Source organism: Moschus berezovskii, chromosome 19, assembly GCF_049115385.1.
Source record: "Moschus berezovskii isolate FMDL1 chromosome 19, NW_MosBer_1.0, whole genome shotgun sequence".
Classification (NCBI taxonomy): Eukaryota; Metazoa; Chordata; class Mammalia; order Artiodactyla; family Moschidae; genus Moschus; species Moschus berezovskii.
In genome coordinates this window covers 12,982,160-13,002,891 of record NC_142478.1, presented here as the reverse complement: position 1 = coordinate 13,002,891, position 20,732 = coordinate 12,982,160, and the positions used below count along the sequence as shown (strand labels likewise).

General features: G+C 39.7%; 1 protein-coding gene across 2 annotated transcripts in view; it reads left to right on the top strand.

Moving 5' to 3' along the window:
• The window catches only part of ARHGAP10 (Rho GTPase activating protein 10), a 389,578-nt gene that overhangs the window by 235,561 nt on the left and 133,285 nt on the right, over positions 1–20,732 (top strand). For both annotated transcript variants that reach the window (XM_055405626.2, XM_055405628.2), the window contains 3 exons: positions 4,967–5,041; positions 11,387–11,474; positions 18,430–18,488. In XM_055405626.2, the coding sequence (XP_055261601.1) occupies positions 4,967–5,041; positions 11,387–11,474; positions 18,430–18,488 (222 nt within the window). The remainder of the gene's footprint in view (positions 1–4,966; positions 5,042–11,386; positions 11,475–18,429; positions 18,489–20,732) is intronic.

Genomic DNA, 20,732 nt, shown 5'->3' with positions numbered 1-20,732 from the left:
CCTAAGATAATCAAAGTCACTTGAAAAATAAAAAGTAGAAAAAAATGATGGTGTTCAGAATGGATTATAGTTATGTGTGTGTCCCTATTAGGGGTGCTCAACATATAGGCATCAAATTCAAGGCCATGTTGAAGAAGCAGAGATTAGTCCGAAGTGTAAAGAAAATGCAGACATTGGTCTGTTGAATTTGGAAAGTGACAGGGAAGAAGTTAAAGAAGATTTTCAAAATTCTAATACTTGGTGATGAGAAATAGTGATCCCTTTGGCCCGAAGAGGGAAATTTGGAGAGAAGTTGCAGAGGTTGTAAAAATCCTATGACTTGATGTTTGGATTGGTTTATAGTCTTTATTTATATGACGTGTTTTGTACGTCATGTGTGTGCTCATGGGTGTAGTTTTTCTGATTATTTAGTCCAGAGCTTTTAAGGACAATGTGACAAGAAACAGAAACTTCTGCGTGACTTGAGCATACATGGTCCACGTGCTGTTTCCAAGCTGCTTTGTACAAGGTTTATTTAAATTTATTTTAAAAAAGTAAAAAATGTTGAGTAGCATTAATTCCCCCCTGCACCTTTCATTATGCATTAGCAATTAACTCTCCTTCTCTTGGGTTGATGAATGTGAACTTGATCAATTATCTGATCGTAATTAGCAGCACAGAGATGATTATTGCTGAAGTAACATTCTTACTTCATTTCTCTACGTTTGTCAGGCACTTCTCAGAGGGGCATGTTAGTCTGCAGAATATGACTTGCTCTTTTGGCTTCTGGCTTTGAGCTCAAACTATTTTAGGTTTCTTCAATAGAGGAGTGTTGAAAAAAAAAATGCTCTGGTATTTCAAACTCTCTGGACATAGCCTTCTAGTCTCTAGGAGAAGGAAGGAGTGAGGCCTGGTCTTTTTTCCTCTAGCAGGCTCAAGCTCTGATTTTTGTGTTTTTTGACAGTGTTTCTAACTCTTGGCAGGGCTGACCTGCATTTTTCTCCTCTCTCAGCATTTCCCATCACAAAGGTGCCTCTTGGCTATTCTGATTCTTGAGCCTTCTGAACAGCCTTATATAGAGTGAAGGGCCAGCCTTGGCTGCCCTGGTTCTTTGAGCTCTAGAGAAAATCCAGAAAGAAGGTGTGTCTGTTTGCTGGGGCTGTCATACTCAAGGACCACAGACTGGGCGTCTTAAGCAACAAAAATTTATTTTCTCACAGTTCTCGGAGCTGGAGATCCGAGACAGCGTGTTGGCATGCTGGTTTCTCCTGAGAGCTGCTTCTCTTGGCTTGCAGACGGCTGTCTTCTCCCTTCGTTTTCACATTGTCTTCCTTCTGTGTGTCTGTGGTTTGACCTCTGCTTATAAGGATACCAGTCTTATTGAATTAGAACCCGCCCTCATGACTTTGTTTTAACTTAACCACCTCTTCTAAAGACTTTAGTTACCAAAACTGTCACATTCTGGGATACTGGGGTTTAGGACTTATTCAATATATGAATTTTGGGGGACAATTAACAGACAAGCAAACAGGACATTCAGAAGTTTGAAGCTGAGTGAGGAGACGTAAGGGTTTCCCAGGTGGCTCAGTGGTAAAAGAATCCACCTGCTACTGCAGGAGATGCAGGAGACTCAGGTTCGATCCCTGGGTTGGGAAGATATCCTGAAGGAGGAAATGACAACCCACTCCAGTATTCTTGCCTGGAGAATCTCAAAGACAGAGGAGCCTGGCAGGCGACAGTTCTTAGGGTCACAACGAGCTGGATATGACTGATCAACTGAGCATGCACACAAGGAGAAATAAAGGCCAAAAAGTGAAAAAGAAGGAACAGAAATCCTCCTTTTCGTAAGGAGTAATGAAACATAGTGTATGTGGTGTGTTATAAGCAGGGCACATGCAGCTATCATTTGTGTTCTCCCAGTGAGACAGACTGGGACCTGGGACCCTTTGCTGCAATGCTTGTACCTGGACAAATGTCTCCTTGAGACAAGAAACATTATATTTGTCTTTGTCAAATACAAGGAAACTGTTGTTGTTCAGTCACTCAGTGGTGTCCAACTCTTTGTGACCCCCTGGACTGAAGCACGCCAGGCTTCCCTGTCCTTCACCGTCTCCAGAAGCTTGCTCAAACTCATGTCCATCGAGCCAGTGATGCCATCCAACCATCTCGTCCTCTGTTGTCCCCTTCTCCTCCTGCCTTCAATCTTCGGGTCTTTTGCAGTGAGTCGGCTCTGTGTTAGGTGGCCAAAGTATTGGAGCTTCAGCTCAAAGAAACTGTAAGGGACTAAAAATAACTGCATGTGTGCTCAGTTGGTGCAAATCATGGGCAACAAGATACAGAAAGACCAAAACAATCCGACTGCCACTTCTGAAGAGCCAGGAAGCAAAAGCACATGCCCCCCTGCACACACAGCCACCAAAATGGTGGGCGGACCACCTAAGCCACCCCTCCAACCTAACCTCTGGGCCCACCCCTACCTCGCCCTGTGTAAGAAACCAGCTCTTCCCCCACCTTGGGCAGTGAGCAGGGGAACCTGTTATTTGTTCTTGCTCCCCTATACTACAGCAGGGGCCCCAGGAAAGCCTTGCCTGAATTTCTTGTCTGGTCTTAGTCAATTTCTATTAATTAAGGAAAGCCAAGAGACCTGGCCTTTATCACCATGCTAGTACATGGGGAGAGACACTGTCCTGACCTCAGAGGCAGCGTCAAGACTCAGAGAAGGTTCCTGGCCTGCCCTGGGTCTCAGAACTCAGGAGTTACTGGGCTGTGACTTGAATCCAGTTCTTTAGACTGTGGCTGGTACACTTGTCACAGCTCCATACAGGGAGGCAAAAAAAAAAAGAAAGTTCCCTTGGGTCCCTTGGCTTTTTTGGTGTGGTGTTTTGTTTTGGAAACTCTGTGAATTAGAACCATGATCTCCTGGCCAGCCAGTCCGGTTCTTGTTAGTTTTAGCATTTGTGGTGCAGAAAATAAACACACAGTTTCACCTCTTTTAAGAAATATATTAAGTCACATTTTTTTGGAAGTCGTGATTTTATCATGGAAATTTCAAGCACAGAAAAGATAGAGGGTACAGTGAACTCCTGCATTCTTGTGCAGACTCAAAAATTTTCAAAATTTTGCTAATCTCCTCATCTTTCCATTCCTCCTCCTTCAAGCAAATCTAAGATAGATTACTCTTACTCCTCTCAATATGCAACGTAAACAATAAAGACATTTTCTTACATAACCCTAATGCCACTCCAAGTTTCCTGATTGCTTAAAAAGTGTCCTTTTTCAATTGGCTTGTTCCCACCAGAATTCAAACAATTATGTGTCCAACATACTAAGTTACATTTGCTGATACATTTTCTTGCCTTTATTTCTTGTCTGTTGTACTTTGAGATACTTTGTTTCCAGGTCTCCACAGAGAGAGAATGCAGTGATTTGGTTCATTTTGATGTGTAATTTTGATGCGATCCTTATTTGGAGTTTTAATGCTTCTCTGGACAATGCATGTACTGCCCTTCAGTTCAGTTCAGTTCAGTTCAGTCGCTCAGTCGTGTCCGACTCTCCGCGACCCCATGAATCACAGCACGCCAGGCCTCCCTGTCCATCACCAACTCCCGGAGTACACTCAAACTCATGTCCACAGAGTCGGTGATGCCATCCAGCCATCTCATTCTCCGTCGTCCCCTTCTCCTCCCGCCCCCAACCTTTCCCAGCATCAGAGTCTTTTCCAGTGAGTCAACTCGCCGCATGAGGTGGCCAAAGTATTGCAGTTTCAGCTTCAGCATCAGTCCCTCCAGTGAACATCCAGGATTGATCTCCTTTAGAATGGACTGGTTGGATCTCCTTGCAGTATAAGGGACTCTCAAGAGTCTTCTCCAACACCACAGTTCAAAAGCATCGATTCTTCGGCGATCAGCTTTCTTCACAGTCCAACTCTCACATCCATACATGACCATGGGAAAAACCATTGCCTTGACTAGATGGACCTTTGTTGGCAAAGTAATGTCTCTGCTTTTTAATATACTATCAAGGTTGGTCATAACTTTCCTTCCAAGTAGTAAGCGTCTTTTAATTTCCTGGCTGCAATCAGCATCTGCAGTGATTTTGCAGCCCAAAAAAATAAAGTCTGACACTGTTTCCACTGTTTTTCCATCTATTTCCCATGAAGTGATGGGACCAGACGCCATGATCTTTGTTTTCTGAATGTTGAGCTTCAAGCCAACCTTTTCACTCTCCTCTTTCACTTTCATCAAGAGGCTTTTGAGTTCCTCTTCACTTTCTGCCGTAAGGGTAGTGTCATCTGCATATCTGAGGTTATTGATATTTCTCCCAGCAATCTTGATTCCAGTTTGTGCTTCTTCCAGCCCAGCGTTCCTCATGATGTACTCTGCATATAGGTTAAATAAGCAAGGTGACAATATATAACCTTGACGTACACCTTTTCCTATTTGGAATCAGTCTGTTGTTCCATGTCCAGTTCTAACTGTTGCTTCCTGACCTGCATACAGGTTTCTTGCCCTTAAGGAAACACAAAACAAGTTTTGCCTTACTTTTGATTAAGTGATTTCCTTGGTCTTCAAGAATCATCCAAACAGTTTTCTTTCTGTGTACCAATCAGCACCATATTATTTTTAAAAGGCTAAAACTTGTGGGGAACAATCTCAAGAATACTTAAACACAAGAAACGTGAAAGATACAGTGCATCTCTACAAATTGCATTGGTATATATGACGACTGCTTAACCAATGTTTTTTCAGTACTGCTTACTCCCTACATTTTGTCCACGTGGAACTTTTTTATTTTTTTCCAGCTGTAACTCTTGAATACCAAGCTGCTAAGACAAGTTGGTAAACACTTACTCTTGTCAAACATTATTTTTATAGGCAACAGGAATGCTGTTAATGTGAGCTAGCAAGGATTCTGTGTGCAACTGTGTGTTGACAGCTTTTCGGATTTGAATGTCTGTATTTTGCTAACATTTTTTCTCTTCCAATAGGTATAAATGACCAAGGATTGTATAGAGTTGTGGGGGTGAGTTCAAAGGTCCAGAGACTTCTGAGTATGTTGATGGGTACGCCTCTTTTCTAATCATTTTCCATGCGTTGTTGATGTTCGTTGACTTTACAACTTAATGTTTCATAGTAACATAACTCAGAAATCCATTCTGTTCTTTTACTGTCTCCAGAAGTTTTCTCCTGAACAGAGAATTGGCTCAGATAAGTTGATTAGTGTTTGCTCAGGCCTCTCTTACTAAGAAAGGAAGGAAGAAAAGAAGACAGCTCATGGGTGAATGTCTTCTGCTGGCTTCTCCCAGGGAAGGAAAAGCCAGACTTCTGATTTGCCTGGCTTCCAAATTGCCTGTGCTGTCTTGACAGTACATTTGGTTGGACAAGACCACTGGGACTTGTTCGTTTTTCTGGAGCTCCCCAGCTGTCACTTGACAGCGAGGGTCTGATTCTCAGGGCTTCATTGGTATTCACACTGGCTTGTTTGTATCAGGCTGTTCTCCAGAACCATGCCTTCTCCATCTGTGCTGATAACACAGTGTTCTTTGGCATCGCAGACAAGAGGAAGCCAGAAAGTGAATTCATTTCATTACCCCAGACATTATGCGAATGACAAAGTGCTTTTACATTACACTCTGCTGTCAGTTCGGTGCCACCTGTAAAAGGCCCCGCTTCTCCCTTCACCCCAGCCCCAAGCAGGCTACCTCCTGGGGGGTGATGAGAACTCATCAGGCTTGAGGGCCCATGTGTCAAACTGATCTGTCATTATGACCTTGCTAAATATTAATTAATTTGCTATCTCACTTTAATCAATATTAACAATACCCTCAGGTATTCTATCAGTGCATTTAAACCTGTCTGCCTCTCAAAGTGTTGTTGCAAAGGCTCACTTTGAGGAAGCATGAACCGAGCTGCATAAAATCAACTGGGGTGTTACAGATAGCATTGCTTGTTTGGCTGTGTTTGAATTCAGGATCTAATAAGCAACAACCCTTTTTTTAGATATTAACCACAGGAAAAATGGCTCGTCATCACTTGGAAGAGCCTTGTTAGAATACATTCGCTTTTCATGAGCTGTTTTCATTTTCTGCCTCTCTGGTTTAACTTGGGTGTGCAATTTTGGCAGTCAGATTTTCCTTTTTACCATTAGTGGGCTCCAAATTAAATAGACTCAGGTTGCCAGTGGTTCAGTAGCAGCTGGCAGAGTTTAATGGGACAACAGCATCTGCTTTTAGTTAATTTTAAAATTAGAAACACTTCTCTCATTTCCAAGATGGTGTTCTAGTGATTAGAACTGGAAGACTTTGTTGGTATCAGAAAGGGAGATTTGGCTGAAAGGCCCACTTGGCAGTGAATGGGTCATAAGGATCCTAGGGTTATTTTATAATCTTTTCGTTCATGTTCAAGGGCAGCTCAAACAAGTGGATGTCCCTGTGGTCACCCTGAGGTGTTAAGCTGCCTCCAAATTTGTTTTTAATCTCATAAAAGCCCACATGATCATCAGCATCCCTAGATCCGGGTGGTACTTTGCTGTGCTTGTGGGAAATGTCCCAAGACAGTCCTTAACTCGCAAGGTGTTTAAAATATCTAAACCCTTAAAAATTCATGACCTGGAAAACTGTTTTCACTTTCCATGAAACTCAGGGTAGAGAAGTCCAGGACACAAGCGTGACACCACCACATTTAAGTTGCTGGCAAAAGAAATGCTGTGTTTTCAGTAATATTATTCAGAGAGTAATGTTCTCTGAAATCAGAGAATTAACACAAGGGAAAGATACTGACTTTTTATTTTTCTTATTAAGTAATGCATTTAAGGGAACAGTACTGGATAAGTCATTTTACTTCATTTCTAAATAATTCCTAGTGTGAATTTAAGTTGGTCAGTCGCAAACTTTGGATTTTTATTAGCATTAACATCATTTTTTGTTACTTTATGTTACCAACTCAAAATTAGTTCTTAGATTCATTCACTGTTTTTGAATGAATTTTAAGGTGGCCTTAAGATATTTCTTTCCTTTCTTCCTGATTCAGCAAGTGTACAAATTGAACTAATTGATACTTTTTCAGAAAAAGAATTTTAGAATTTTTGAATAGTTGTGTACATTCTGTCCCGTAGATGTTTTTTCTTTCCAACTTTTCCCAACCTCTCTACACTGTTTCAAAGTTATATATGTTAAAGAGAAAAAGTTGGGTGAGTCTGCAAGATTTTTAACTTTGCTCTATTGTACCGATCTGTTTTTCCCTCATATAACTTATTAATTCTGTTAATTTTGCCTATTTGTGATACTAGGTAGTTATTTTTTAAAAATATGTATCTATTCATTTATTAAAAAAATTTTTTTTTATTTTGAAATAATATCAAGCTTATAGAAAACTTGCAACTACAATTTTACTCGTACAGTGGAGTCCCATGATAACCTCAGATTTACTAAGTCTTAACATTTTTAGGCAGTTATTTTTTTAAATTTCTGTTCCTCTAGATGTTTATTTCAAATTTGATTGTTTTCAAAGTGTTTTTGTTCATAATGCATTTTTTCTTTGCAGAAATGAATAATATAACTTCTTAAGAATCTGAGAAAAAGTTCTAGTTGGTTTATATTTTTTGACAGGAATTTCTGTGTTTTTTTTCCCTTTGGCCTGGTTCTTTGTCATTCTTAAGAACCAGTCATATACTTTGCTATTATTTTTCTATTATTGCCATTTTTACATAAAGTATTTTTGTGTTTAAAATATTTTCTGCACTTTTTCAATATTCCTGTGTTAAACATTTGTGATGATTTCTAGAAGAAGGGTGCAAGCTCAATATCTTGCATGTATTTCCTTGCTTGTCTCTCTTGAGTATGTTCGCACTCTTCATGTTTAAGATTGCAACAGAGAAAACTATTTCTCCTTCCTCCTCCTCCTCCTCTTCCTTCCCTCCTCCTCTGCCTCTCCATCCGCCCCTCTCCACTCCTGTTTGCCTCTCTCTTTCCTTCTCTGCCCCTTCCTTCTCTTCTCTCCACCACCCACGAAATACTAACCATGGAAGCCCCTCTAAACAGACACATTGTGCTCCTCCAGGTGAGGCAGGGGAGGGGGACGCTGCCTCCCGCCCTGGTGAGCAGGGTTGTTTGTCCTCCTGGTCATTCTCCATCCCAGGGGGCAGAAGGTTGTGGTCTGCTGAGCTTTCCAGCAGCCTCCCAGCTTTCCCTCGGACCATGCTTCTTAAGGGTGCACAAAAGCATGCCTCAGTGCCTTCCCCTTACATGTGTTTTTCTTTTCCTCCTCCTTCCTCTTTTTTCTCTAATAGAGGGCACACAGTAGTCTGTTAGAAGTTTGTTTTTGTTTTTTTTTCCTGAGAAACTTGAGGCATTCGGGAAAGGCAAGGAGAAACAGCAGATGAGGTGTCTTTGGGTGAGTCATGGTGTTTTAGAAAGTGGGGTGAGAATGTGGCAGATGAACTGCAGTCGCTGTCGGGAGGTTGGGACTGAGCTGAGTTACAGCTGTCCTGTGTTCGTCCTTCTCCACTGTGGAATGAGAGTGTCAGAGCAGTGCTGGGAAAACTCAGTGGTAGCTTGTGTGTGCTGGTGAATCTTCTGTCTGTCTCTAAATTTAATTTTCAGAAACAGCTGGATGATTTTATTTATTTAAGACACAGATCCATAGAAAGCCAGAAATCAAACTGACTTAGAGTTGTTTTACTATAAACCTCTTATGTTGTTTACATTGTTTGTGGGACAGCTTTTCACATAGATTGAGGGGAACAGTGAACTAACGGAGCTGAAAAAGATTCTGGTTTTGGATTATAGAGAATATTCTCAGTCACTGCATCTTCAAGTACTTCAGGACCCAAGTCAGGGCCCAGTAAGACGTCAGCACTTTGGGCTGGGCCGAGGTTCCAGTTTCAAAAAGAAAGATGACCACTGGTTATGTAATTATGAAACATCTATCCAAATGAAAAGTCACCTCTGTGTCTATGCTTACCAGTTTAGGTTTTAAACTCATCCATGTGGTATAATATCTTCTTGGCCAGAGAAGAAACAGAACTTCTACCTTATTTATAGTAGAGCATATATTCTAATTGAACCCTCTAAATGCATTTTTAAGTTTGAATCCCAAATAAGTTACTAACAAATTTAGCTAGTCCCAGTCCTTCCACGGATCGTCAAGAGCTGCTAGGGATGGGTGATTGAGTTATTTGAAAACAGTGAAAATTCAATGGAGGAGTAATACCATGGACACCAGGTAGTCATTGGTTTCTATTGTGACAGCTCCTTTTTATTCCATAAATGCAAAAGGTGGCTTATTTTCCCACAGAAAGACTATGATTCTCAAAATATAGAATGATCGTCAAAAGCTGAAAGTAAAAGATTTCCTTTCGAAGCCTCCTGGATTTTAAAATGGTGATTTGCTGGTAGCAAGTTGATTGAAAATGTTATCTGACTTGTATGAGATTTAAATAATTGATTTAATGAGAGAGAGAATATTCAGTTACTGCAGTAATTGGTTGGCAAAGCCTTTAGAGCAGAATTATTTAGTCCCAGTTATAAAGGATTGCACCTTTAATCAGGGTGCTTAATTTGATTTCTTGAATGTGTCTGTGGCTTGTCTGACAAGTGCAGTAACAAATGGGTTCTGAATTGTAGGACCCGATCAAAATGTAATCAGTGTCAATTGCCATTGTTGTAGTTTATTGCATCTTGCTGTCAGTTGCTGTAATCAAGAGCTGTTGAAGTGGTTTAAAAAGTCTCTAGACTTTTGAGTAATTGACTTCATATATCTGATGTTATGGCTGTGAAATAACCATCACTTCCTGTTTTACTTTATTTTCGAAAAATTTGAGGATAGCATTGTGTTGTCATGCATCCTTTCTCTTTTAAGGGGCATGCATGACTTAATGCAATGTTCCATTTGAACAGGATTTTCTTTTTGAGCTTTAATTTGAAAAGGGTATACCAACACAGTGTTTCCTTGCGTATTTAGACAAATATAGTGCGTTGAAGGGAAAAAACGCTGAAACAACTGGTTTTTTGGGGAGTCTTAGTTGAAACGTTCTGGAGTGAGGGAGCAATAAGTCTCTTTCACAAATCTCATATTTTCTCCTTTGCATGGTCAGAGTGTAGAAACTCATAGCAGTTTCTGTTGATTGACTGATGTCATTCATCATAACCCATTTACTGCTTCTTTCTTTGGGTACAATGCTTATACTTTTGGTGACTCAGCTGTGGTGATTACCTGCACATTTAATGGTTTATGGAAGTCTGCATACAGCCCTGATTGACTTTGATGCTCTCAATAGAGCATTTATGTTACCTCCATTGTGCATAGGAAGAGCTGAAGTTCAGATAGGTTAGAACTGACTTGGAGTAATGAAGCTGGTCAGGTTTGCAGCGGGACTTAAGCCTAGGCGGGTGATCTTCCCTGCTGCTGGGTCACAGCCTTCCGAGGCTCGGAGATGCTGCCACACTCAGAATGCTTGCCTTTCCCACCATCCTTTTTTTTTTAAATTTCAGAACTGACTTTTGCCTTTTCAAAATTAACTGTACATTCCATCCCCTCTTCCCTTTCCTGTCCCTTCTCCTTCAACTCTTCCTGTTCCTTTTTTTAGTGCATGTTTTACATATTCTTTAGAGCTTACTAGGTATTTGAAAGGGCATTTGGAAGAAACACAGTATTAATGTAATTTTAAGACAAAGAAAACTAATTTAGAATGAATGTCAGAAATGTTTTATAGAGGCTTCTAATAAATACCTCCTGGTTGAGTGTATAAGTTGTTATGTTAATATGAAACATTACTCATAAAAGACTTTTTAAGTTTATGTGTCATCATATTTCTGTTTTGGTTGATCATGTATTAGTCTTTGGAGAGATAGTATGATGAGTGAAAACCTTAGAAGTGTGGGACCAGGCTTGGCTTCCTTCTTCTCTACTGAGTTGTTGATCTTCTTATAGTAATTTTAACATTAAGGGTGCTGTTTCCCCTGTCATAACACAGTGTGATAACAGTAATACCACCCGAAGCAAGTTCAAATATATAGGCACTTCATATGTCACATGCTATAGGCCATGGCTGCTGAGTAGTATCTTATAATAGTAGTAGTAATAGCGATGTATGCTTTGCAGTTGTGAATACTGAAATGTTTTGCAGTTGTGAATACTGAAATGCTTTTTTAAGATCTTTCATACTCCTAGCCCAACCCTTACCCTTTTACTTTGATCTCCACTACAGATTTTCTGAAGTGCTAGAGATGTCTGAGAGTAGAACATGGCTTGTAATATGATAAGAAATTGTATGCAATATTTTTTATAGGAAACCGCAGAATTCAATATTTGTGGTTTGGCTGTTTAAGAATCTAAGCATTGTTAGCCAGTCAAGAGGGCCTCTGAATGGTCAGGTTTTAATATTTGTTTCTTCCTTGCTTGCTCATTAGATGTGAAGACCTGCAATGAGGTAGACCTGGAGAATTCCATAGATTGGGAAGTGAAGACAATAACAAGTGCCCTGAAACAGTATTTGAGGTGAGCTTCTCCTGGTAGCGGGGGGAAGAGCGGATTGGGTGTCTAACACACAGCCGATGCTGACTCTGCCTGTGCAACTCAGAAGTCAGTTTATGTGAACGTATAGACTATGAGGTACCTAATGATGCTCCAAGAAGTGTGGTCCATAGTCAGTGAGCATCAGCCGACAGATCAATTGCAACTGAAGAGAACTGGCAGAGACTTGGGTTTTGAAATGTGGGTGTGAGTTTTCGGAATTAAATTGCTCTGAAACAGTGAGGAAGAAGGCTATTTATTACATTCATTGTATCTTTTCTTTGTGTTTTTAAAAGATGAACTTTGAGTTTTACATATTTGCTGTAGAGTTCAAAGAAGGTTTAGCATTTCTATGAGCATTCACCTTTCTTGAAAAAATAAAGGAACTGAATGATCACAAAGCTGGAGGTTAGATGAAGGACAAGTACATGGAGCAGAGGGATGGAAAATTGTGGTTCCTAGGCTGTGGGTCTGCTGGGGACTTTGATTTTTGTCTGGCAGTCAAATGGCACTGCCTCCCCAGCATGAGTTCTTTTTAACCAACACACAGGATTATTTTTCAGGGAAATGCTATTTGGGTTCCAACAAGCACATTAGAGTCAACTTATAGTATGTATTTAATATTTTAAAAATTTCACACATATAGGCAGGAAGAGGGATACAGTGGCTTCTCATAGCCCCCGTGTCCTGCCTCTTCAGTTTTCAACAGTTGACACTTGTTTCGTCTGTCTCCCCACTGCTGCTTTTTGGGGATAATACTTTAGAAATTTTCTAAACCATCATATTGCTGCACTCATAAATATTTGAGTGTATCTCAGAAAAGATAAGGACTTTAAAAAAGGGACCAAATAGAAAAGACAAAATGTATCATGCATGTGTGCTCAGTCGTGTCCAACTCTTTGCAACCCCTTGGACTGTAGCCCGCCAGGCTCCTCTGTCCGTGGGATTCTCCAGGTAAGAATACTGCAATGGGTTGCCATTTCCTCCTCCAGGGATTTCCAGTAATTCCCCAAATGCTGGGACAATGAGAGGGCCTCCCCTACCCCCAGGTGTCCAAAATGTCTCACGTTGGATGAGAAGCTGACCGATGCGGTGACTCAATATAATGAGTTGTATATGGGAAACTTGTTATTTTTATTACTGCTTCCCCAACATATTAACAATCGTTGGATGAGAAGCTGACCGATGCGGTGACTCAATATAATGAGTTGTATATGGGAAACTTGTTATTTTTATTACTGCTTCCCCAACATATTAACAATAGTTAAGGGGTTTCCGTGGTGGTCTAGTGGTGAAGAATCTGCCTTCCAATGCAGGCGACTTGGATTCAATCTCTGGTCAGGGAACTAGGATCCCACATGCTGCGGGGCAACCAAGCCCATGAACGGTGATTACTGAGCCTGTGTGCCACAGGAAATAGCCCACAAGCCACAAGGAAGACCCAGAGTAGCCGAAATTTTTAAAAAACAAACCTAAAAAAAACCCAATGCTTAATTCTTATTTTTTTATGCCGCATTGCTTGGCTAGACATACAGCAATGATATAAGTAGCATGAAGATATTTAGATACAAATTCATTTTTATTGGAAATGAAACACTGTGGGATTTCTAAGTAATCTCATTTCCCGCCCTCTTTCTTTTGGGAACCCTTTAACTTTCGTTCTCTGACAGATGAACAGTTTCCTTTATCACTCCTTCCTGCTTGATCCCGTTTTGAAACAAAACCAGAGCTTTGCTTTTTGATTGCGTCTTCTTTTTCTTTATTTAGTCTGTAGTGTAATTCGTTTTATTTTTCTTCTTTGAGTATAGGGGATGAAGGGGAGAGAGAGAGGAAGCAGAGAACAGCTTTGCTTTACTAGTGCTTTTCAGTTTTAGTTTCACTGTCTCCAGTTGTCAATGTCTGGGTGTGTGTGTTCTGCAGCATCGTACATTGTATGGCTGCAGCCGCATGGTGGAAGGATGAGACTGGTGTTAAAGGGGACAAACCTGTAGTAAATAGGCCATAGAGATGTTATGCACAGTATAATGACTGTAGACAACAATAGTGAACTGTAATTATGTAGTGTGATAAATACTGCTACAGTGGTTATCACATCACAATATGTAAATGATCAAAATAACACACTGTACGCCTTCCACTTATCTAATGTTCCAAGTGAAATTTATTCAGTAAAAAATTAAATGTAGGGGGAGCATAGTCTGTAAATATATTTTTGCATCTCTTTTGCTGAGTAGTTTTATTGAAGTGTAATTGATGTACAATAAACTGCTATATTCATAGAATCTATTTTGACAAGTTTGATGTGCATGTACATCTGTGAAGCCGTCAGCAAAGTCAGGATGGTGAACCTGTCATCAGGGCTTCCTCAAGCCCCTTTGAATTCCCTCTCTTTCACTCTTCTCATTCCCTCATCCCTGGGCAAACCACTTGGCTTCCTTTCTGTTACTATACATTAATTGACATTTCCTGTAATTTCATATAAATGGAGTCATACAGCATGTACTTTAAAAAATCTAGGTTCTTGGACTTCCCTGGTGGTCCAGAGGGTAAGACTCGGCTCTTCCAACACAGGGGGCCCTGTTTCCATCCCTGGTCGGGGAACTAGGATCCCACATGCTGCATGGCCAAAAAAGTAAAAAAAAATTTGGGTTCACTTGGTATAATTCGAGGTTCACCCATGTTGTAGCAAGCACCAATTGTCCATTCCTTCTTGATGCTAACTGGTGTTGCTTTTTATGGATATACGTCAGATTTCATCTTTTATCCATTTGCTTGTTAATAGATACTTGCATTATTTGTTGCTTTTGGTTGTTATAAATAAAGCTACTAAAAGCCTTTTTGTATAAATCTTTTGAGTGAACTTAGGCTTCCCAGGTGGCGCCAGTGGTAAAGAATCCTCCTGCCAGTGCAGGGGATTCAAGAAACTGGTGTTTGATCCCCAGGTGGGAAGATCTCCTGGAGAAGGAAATCGCAATTCAGTTCAATATTCTTGCCTGGAAAATTCCAGGCACAGAGGAGCCTGGCAGGATACAGTTCATGGAGTCACAAAGAATCAGACACAACTGAGCACTGAGGCTTTCATTTCTCTTGGGTGAATCCTGAGTATAGTGCCTGGGTCTTATGATAGGTATATATTTAACTTTTGGGGAAACAGACCAGCTTCTTTCCAGAGTAGCTATGTTTTTTTACATTCCCACTTATGATATACAAGAGTTCCATTTCCTTTATATCCTTGCCAAATCTTGTTATTTTGGATACAGAACCTTAGGTATCTGCTTTGCAAATGTTTTCTTCCTACCTTTGTGGCTTGTCTTTTTATTCCCTTCAAAGTGTCCTTCAAAGAGCATTTAAAAATTTTGAAGATGTTGCATTTATTTATTAGTTGTTATGGATTGTACTTTTGCCTAATGCAAAGTCACAGAGATTTTGTTTTCTTCCAGAAGTTTTATAGTTTTAAGTTTTACATGTAGGTCTATGATCTATTTTAAGTTAGTTGTTGTATAAGATATGGAGTATGGATCTGAGTTCACTTCTGAATGTGGATATCCAGTTGCTTCAGTACCATTTGTGGGAAAAAGTATCCTTTCTCCTCTAAATTGTCTCTTGAGATGATCTTACAGTTTTTCTTCTTTAGTTGCTAGAATGGTGGTGGTGGTGGTTGTGAGTTGCATTAATTTTATTTTAATATGAAGGCAGTTACGTTTCTGTGATGGGCTTCCTTGGTGGCTCAGTGGTAAAGGATCTTGCCTGCCGGTGTACTTATGGAGTGAGCTTTGATAGTTTATATCTAAACTGTTGAATTTGTGGGCATGGATAGTTTCATAATATTTTATTTTCTTTCTAACACTTTTAGAGCCTGCAGTGATTCTTCAGTCACTTCTGTTATTTGTGTCTGGTAGTTTGTGTTTTCTATCTTTTATTTCCTAATTATTATGGCTAGGCTTCCCAGGTGGTGCTAGTGTTAAAGAACCTGTCTGCCAGTGCAGGAGATGTAAGAAAAGTGGGTTCGATCCCTGGGTGGGGAAGATCCCCTGGAGAAGAAAATGGCAACCCACTCCAACATTCTTGCGTAGAGAATTCCATGGACAGAGGAGCTGGCGGGCGGTAGTGCGTGGGGTCACAAAGAGTCAGACAGGACCAAGTGACTGAGCAGCAGACTTACCAACTTTATGGATTATTTAGAACTGGTTTTTGCATTCACTTATTTTCTCTGTTGTGTTTTGTTTTCTGTTTGATTGACTTCTGCTCTGATCTTTGTTTCTGTTTTTCTGCTTATTTTCAGTTTATTTACTTTGGTTTTGTGTGTGTGTGTGTGTTTTTTTTTTTTTTTTGGCTGTTCAGGGTATCATAAGTACTTATGGTATAAAATTTTCCCCAAATACTGTTTTACCAATATCCCTTAAATTCTGATATGTCTTCAGTTCAGTTCACTTCAGTCACTCAGTCGTGTCCGACTCTTTGCGACCGCATGAATCACGGCACGCCAGGCCTCCCTGTCCATCACCAACTCCCGGAGTTCACTCAAACTCATGTCCATCGAGTCGGTGAGGCCATTCAGCCATCTCATCCTCTGTCGTCCCCTTCTCCTCCTGCCCCCAATCCCTCCCAGCATCAGAGTCTTTTCCAGTGAGTCAACTCTTTGCATTAGGTGGCCAAAGTATTGGAGTTTCAGCTTTAGCATCAGTCCTTCCAATGAACACCCAGGACTGATCTCCTTTCAAATGGACTGGTTGGATCTCCTTGCAGGCCAAGGGACTCTCAAGAGTCTTCTCCAGCACCACAGTTCAAAAGCATCAATTCTTCAGCACTCAGCTTTCTTCACGGTCCAACTCTCACATCCATACATGACCACTGGAAAAACCATAGCCTTGACTAGATGGACCTTTGTTGGCAAAGTAATGCCTCTGCTTTTTAATATGCTATCTAGGTTGGTCATAACTTTCCTTCCAAGGAGTAAGCGTCTTTTAATTTCCTGGCTGCAATCAGCATCTGCAGTGATTTTGGAGCCCAAAATAATAAAGTCTGACACTGTTTCCACTGTTTCCCCATCTGTTTGCCATGAAGTGATGGGACCAGATGCCATGATCTTAGTTTTCTGAATGTTGAGCTTTAAGCCAACCTTTTCACTCTCCTCTTTCACTTTCATCAAGAGGCTTTTTAGTTCCTCTTCACTTTCTGCCATAAGGGTGGTGTCTCTGTTACTGATGTCTAATTCAGTTTTTAATTGTAAACAGAAATACCCTATATAAATTTAACCCTTTAAATTTATTGAGATTTGTTTCATGGTCCAGGATATCTTTATCATGATGAGTCCTCCATACACACTAGGAAAGAATGTGTTTTCTGTTGATTTTGGATACAGTGTTATTTAGGTGACAGGCATACCAATTAGGTGGGCTTCCCTTGCAGCTTAGCTGGTAAAGAATCTGCCTGCAGTGCAGAAGACCTGGGTTTGATCCCTTGCTTGGGAAGGCCCCCTGGAGAAGGGAATGGCTACCCCCTCCAGTATTCTGGCCTGGAGAATTCCATGGACTGTGTAGTCCACGGGGTTGCGAAGAGTCGGACACGACTGAGTGACTCACTTTCACTTTGATACCGATTAGGTACATTGATGGTTGGTAGCTTTGGTCAAAAATGTATCCTAATTGATTTTGTCTACTTGTTATTTATTATTTTATTTTTGTCTACTTTTTATCAGTTACTGAAACAGAGAGATGTTTAAATCTCTGGTCACACTTGTGGACTTGTCTTTTTCCTTCCTTGTAGTTCCATCGATTTTTGCTTCATGGATTGTGAAGATCCTGTTATTAGACCCATTAACATTTATGACTGTTGGAAATTCCCTGGCAGTCCAGTTAGGATTCTGTGCTTTCATTGCCGAGACTGAGGGTTTGATCCCTGGTCAGGGAACTAAGAACCTGCAAGTCATGGGGGCACAGCCAAAATAAATAAATAAATAATTAATTAATTTAAAAAACTCATTTAGGATTGTTTAAAAAGTTAGCACTGTTATGTCTTCTTGATGAATTGACCTCTTTGTCAGTGTGAAATGACCTTCTTTATCCCTGGCATTTTGAATGTGATTTGAATGTGTTTTAAATTTTTTTGGTGTGTGTATGTATGTCTTTAATTTTTTTCAGAACATTCGAAGAGGAATTTCTGGGCTTCATGATCTAAAAGTTTTAAGAAGTTTTTATCTTTTATGTTGCCAGATTGCCCTCCAGAAAGCGAGTGCAGATTGATAACTCATCTTAGTGTTCTTTAAGTGTTTATAGAGCTTGAAGAGCTGGTCTTTTAAATTTTAAGATACATATAAATGTTGACTGAACTAACATTCTGTTGACCACAGGATGAAATCTACTATTTATGTAATCTGCTTTGTAGAAAATTAAAATGATTTTGTTAAAGTTGTCATCAATTTTATATCTTTAGTGTTTCATAGACATATATCAAAATTGAGTATTATATTTTTATAAGAGATGTAAGAGGAGGGGGCTTGATTTCTTTAAGTTTGTTTAATCTTCTCCATATATTTTTTGTGGCATCTTCAATGAATGCCCTAGGCTGATTGTCAATATTATCTGTTTATATTTGGTTGGATAAAATGTTTGACTTTAAATAAGTTAGTCTGTGGAAGGAAGTTTTATATATGAAATCAGATGTTTGTAAAGGTACTTTCCTAGATTAAATGTGAAATATTCTGTGCTTAGATCTGATAGGGATTTGTGACTGCTTAAGCTTTTGATAATGCCTGGTGCAGATAACACTTAATAAAGGAATCCATTTGAATGATGTATCTTTTTTGATATGTAAAAGTATTTCTTGGAGAGTTTTGCACATAAAGAAATGCATGATGACATATTGAATATCCTTTTATAAAAAGTGCAAAGAGATGTGACCTGTTTGTCTTTGGTAATTCTGAGCTGTCTTTTCCATGTAGGAGTCTTCCAGAGCCGCTGATGACCTATGAGTTACATGGAGATTTCATTGTTCCAGCCAGTAAGTATTGTGTTGAGGTGATAGAAAGAGTTCTGTGGTTAACTGTGTATACACTAAAATTTCCCCTAAATGGAAACTGAATTTTGATTTAGATCTCCCTAATTTAATTTCCATTTAAATTTCCACTAAATCTCATTTCCACTAAAATGAGAGATTTGTTTTTGTTATAATCTGTATTAAAAATGGAAATCCCTTTAGGAGGTGTTTGACATTTCCCCCACTTTTAGAAGATGTAGAAAGGAACAATTAATATATGCATTCACAGACATTTATTTATTGCCTACTGTGCACTGGTCCCTGGTAGATAATAAATATATTGAGCTGTGAAAGGAATTCTGCCCCCAGGAGTGAATTCTGTAGCAAATATTGGGGTTCACACACTTCTCCCTATACCATACTATGTATAATAATGTCATGAGCACAGTGTGATGGGAACCCAGACATATTTAACTTGCAGAAGGTTGGGGAGATTAGCAGATTTGGAGAGATTAGCAGGTTGGAAATGACTTCACATAGAAAGATATTTAGATGGAAACTGCAGGCAGAAGGAATATTGTGAGCTCATGCCAGAAACCCATGCAATATTTGGTAGAGAGTGAATTCTATGTGATAAAATGTTAAATGAAAAAGGCCTATAGTTGGTAGAATTTTAATTTGTGATCACATTTTTTTGTGAGTCATACTCATTTCTTGTTTTCTATTATTCACTCAATTATACTCTGTTATACACACCCAGTTTTTTTATTGACACATGGTGTTTAATCATCATAGTCCTCCTGAATATTCTCATGTTAGGTATTTAATAGTTAAGGAAAGGAAGGTTGGGATGTTAAGTACCTTGCCAGGTTATAGAGATCTTTATTTAAAATTCAAAACCCCAGTTCTGTTGGCTAAAACCCGCAGTATTGGTTTTCACAGGTGCACTGACGGTAGCTGTAATTGTATTTTCATTTCCGTTTATTTTTTTCCCCTGGATGTATTCCATAGTTTAATCTGTTGAAAACCTTAGAGCAATCCCTTTGGGTCCTATGTTGCTGCTGCCCAAACATTGCTTTAAATATTATCTCCTTGTGAGGTCCCTGCTCGAGCCAGCATGAAGGTTCCTGGGAGGTCGCAGAAAGAAGTAATGGGTCAACCCAGTTAGATTCTGCATATAAAACAGGCATTTGCAAAAGGCAAAAATATTGTTCTATTCACTTGTTTTCACATGGAAGAGGATTTTTTTTTAAAAAGGGAATCAGTATGATCAAGGAAGTGGGGGAAAGTTTTTCTGGCAAAAACTCAAGCAAATGCTTAGTTGTTTTGAATTCTTCCCTGTGGCATTTCTGGCAAACCAGGGAAAGAGAAATTAAACTCTCGTTGGAGGACAATTGTTTCATGTTGTTTGCCTCGGAGACTGGAAAAAGCAGAAGAGTGCCAGTTTTAATCTAAAATCCTTTGAGAATTGGAGAAAGATAAAGTGATTATGGAATAAAGGTTTCAGTTACCATAAGTTAATATGGTTATCACGCCTTTGTAACTGAAGCCAGTATGTTTGAAATTCTAACATCAAGGTATTTTTACCAGATGTAGAGGTAGGATCTCACAAGTGGTTGCTCAGTCCGAGGAGGTGAGTTTCAAGTGTTGTTGATGCTGTCCTTTAAGAATGTGGAGGAAGAGATTGTGTAAGTACAAAAGGCAGCATCACCTTCTAGACCAGTACCTTATTTTTTGCTTCCGGACTTTGTGGGGATCTCACACAGTGGGCTCTCAGTTCCTGACCAGTAATCAAACCCGTACCCTCTGCTGTGGAAGCTCGAGGTCCTAACCACTGGACTGCCAGAAAAATCCTTCCCTTCGTTTTTTCCTTGTCAGTTTCTTTCCTGTTGAGGTCTGTTGAGAACCTGTGAGTTCATTTCTGGAGAAGAAATTTTCTCTCTTTGTTGTCATCATAGAAAAGAATTTTTTTTTCTTCTTAATTCTTAAAAAAAAAGCAAAAACCTACTGATTCTTGTTGAATACATCAAGAAATTAAAAAAAAATTTGTTTCTTAGTAAAATTAAGAGCATTCAATAAACTGTTTCAGCTGATGGAGTTAACTTAAAATTGCTAAAGAAACTGAAAACCATCTGTGTAGGAAAATCACTCCTGTGTGTCTCCTGCACACACACAATACTTCTGGTCACTAAATGTGTGGGTTTTCCCCCATACCAACCGGTTCTGTGATTCCAGCTGAGCGGCCTGCAGTTGGATTCAGTTCTGATT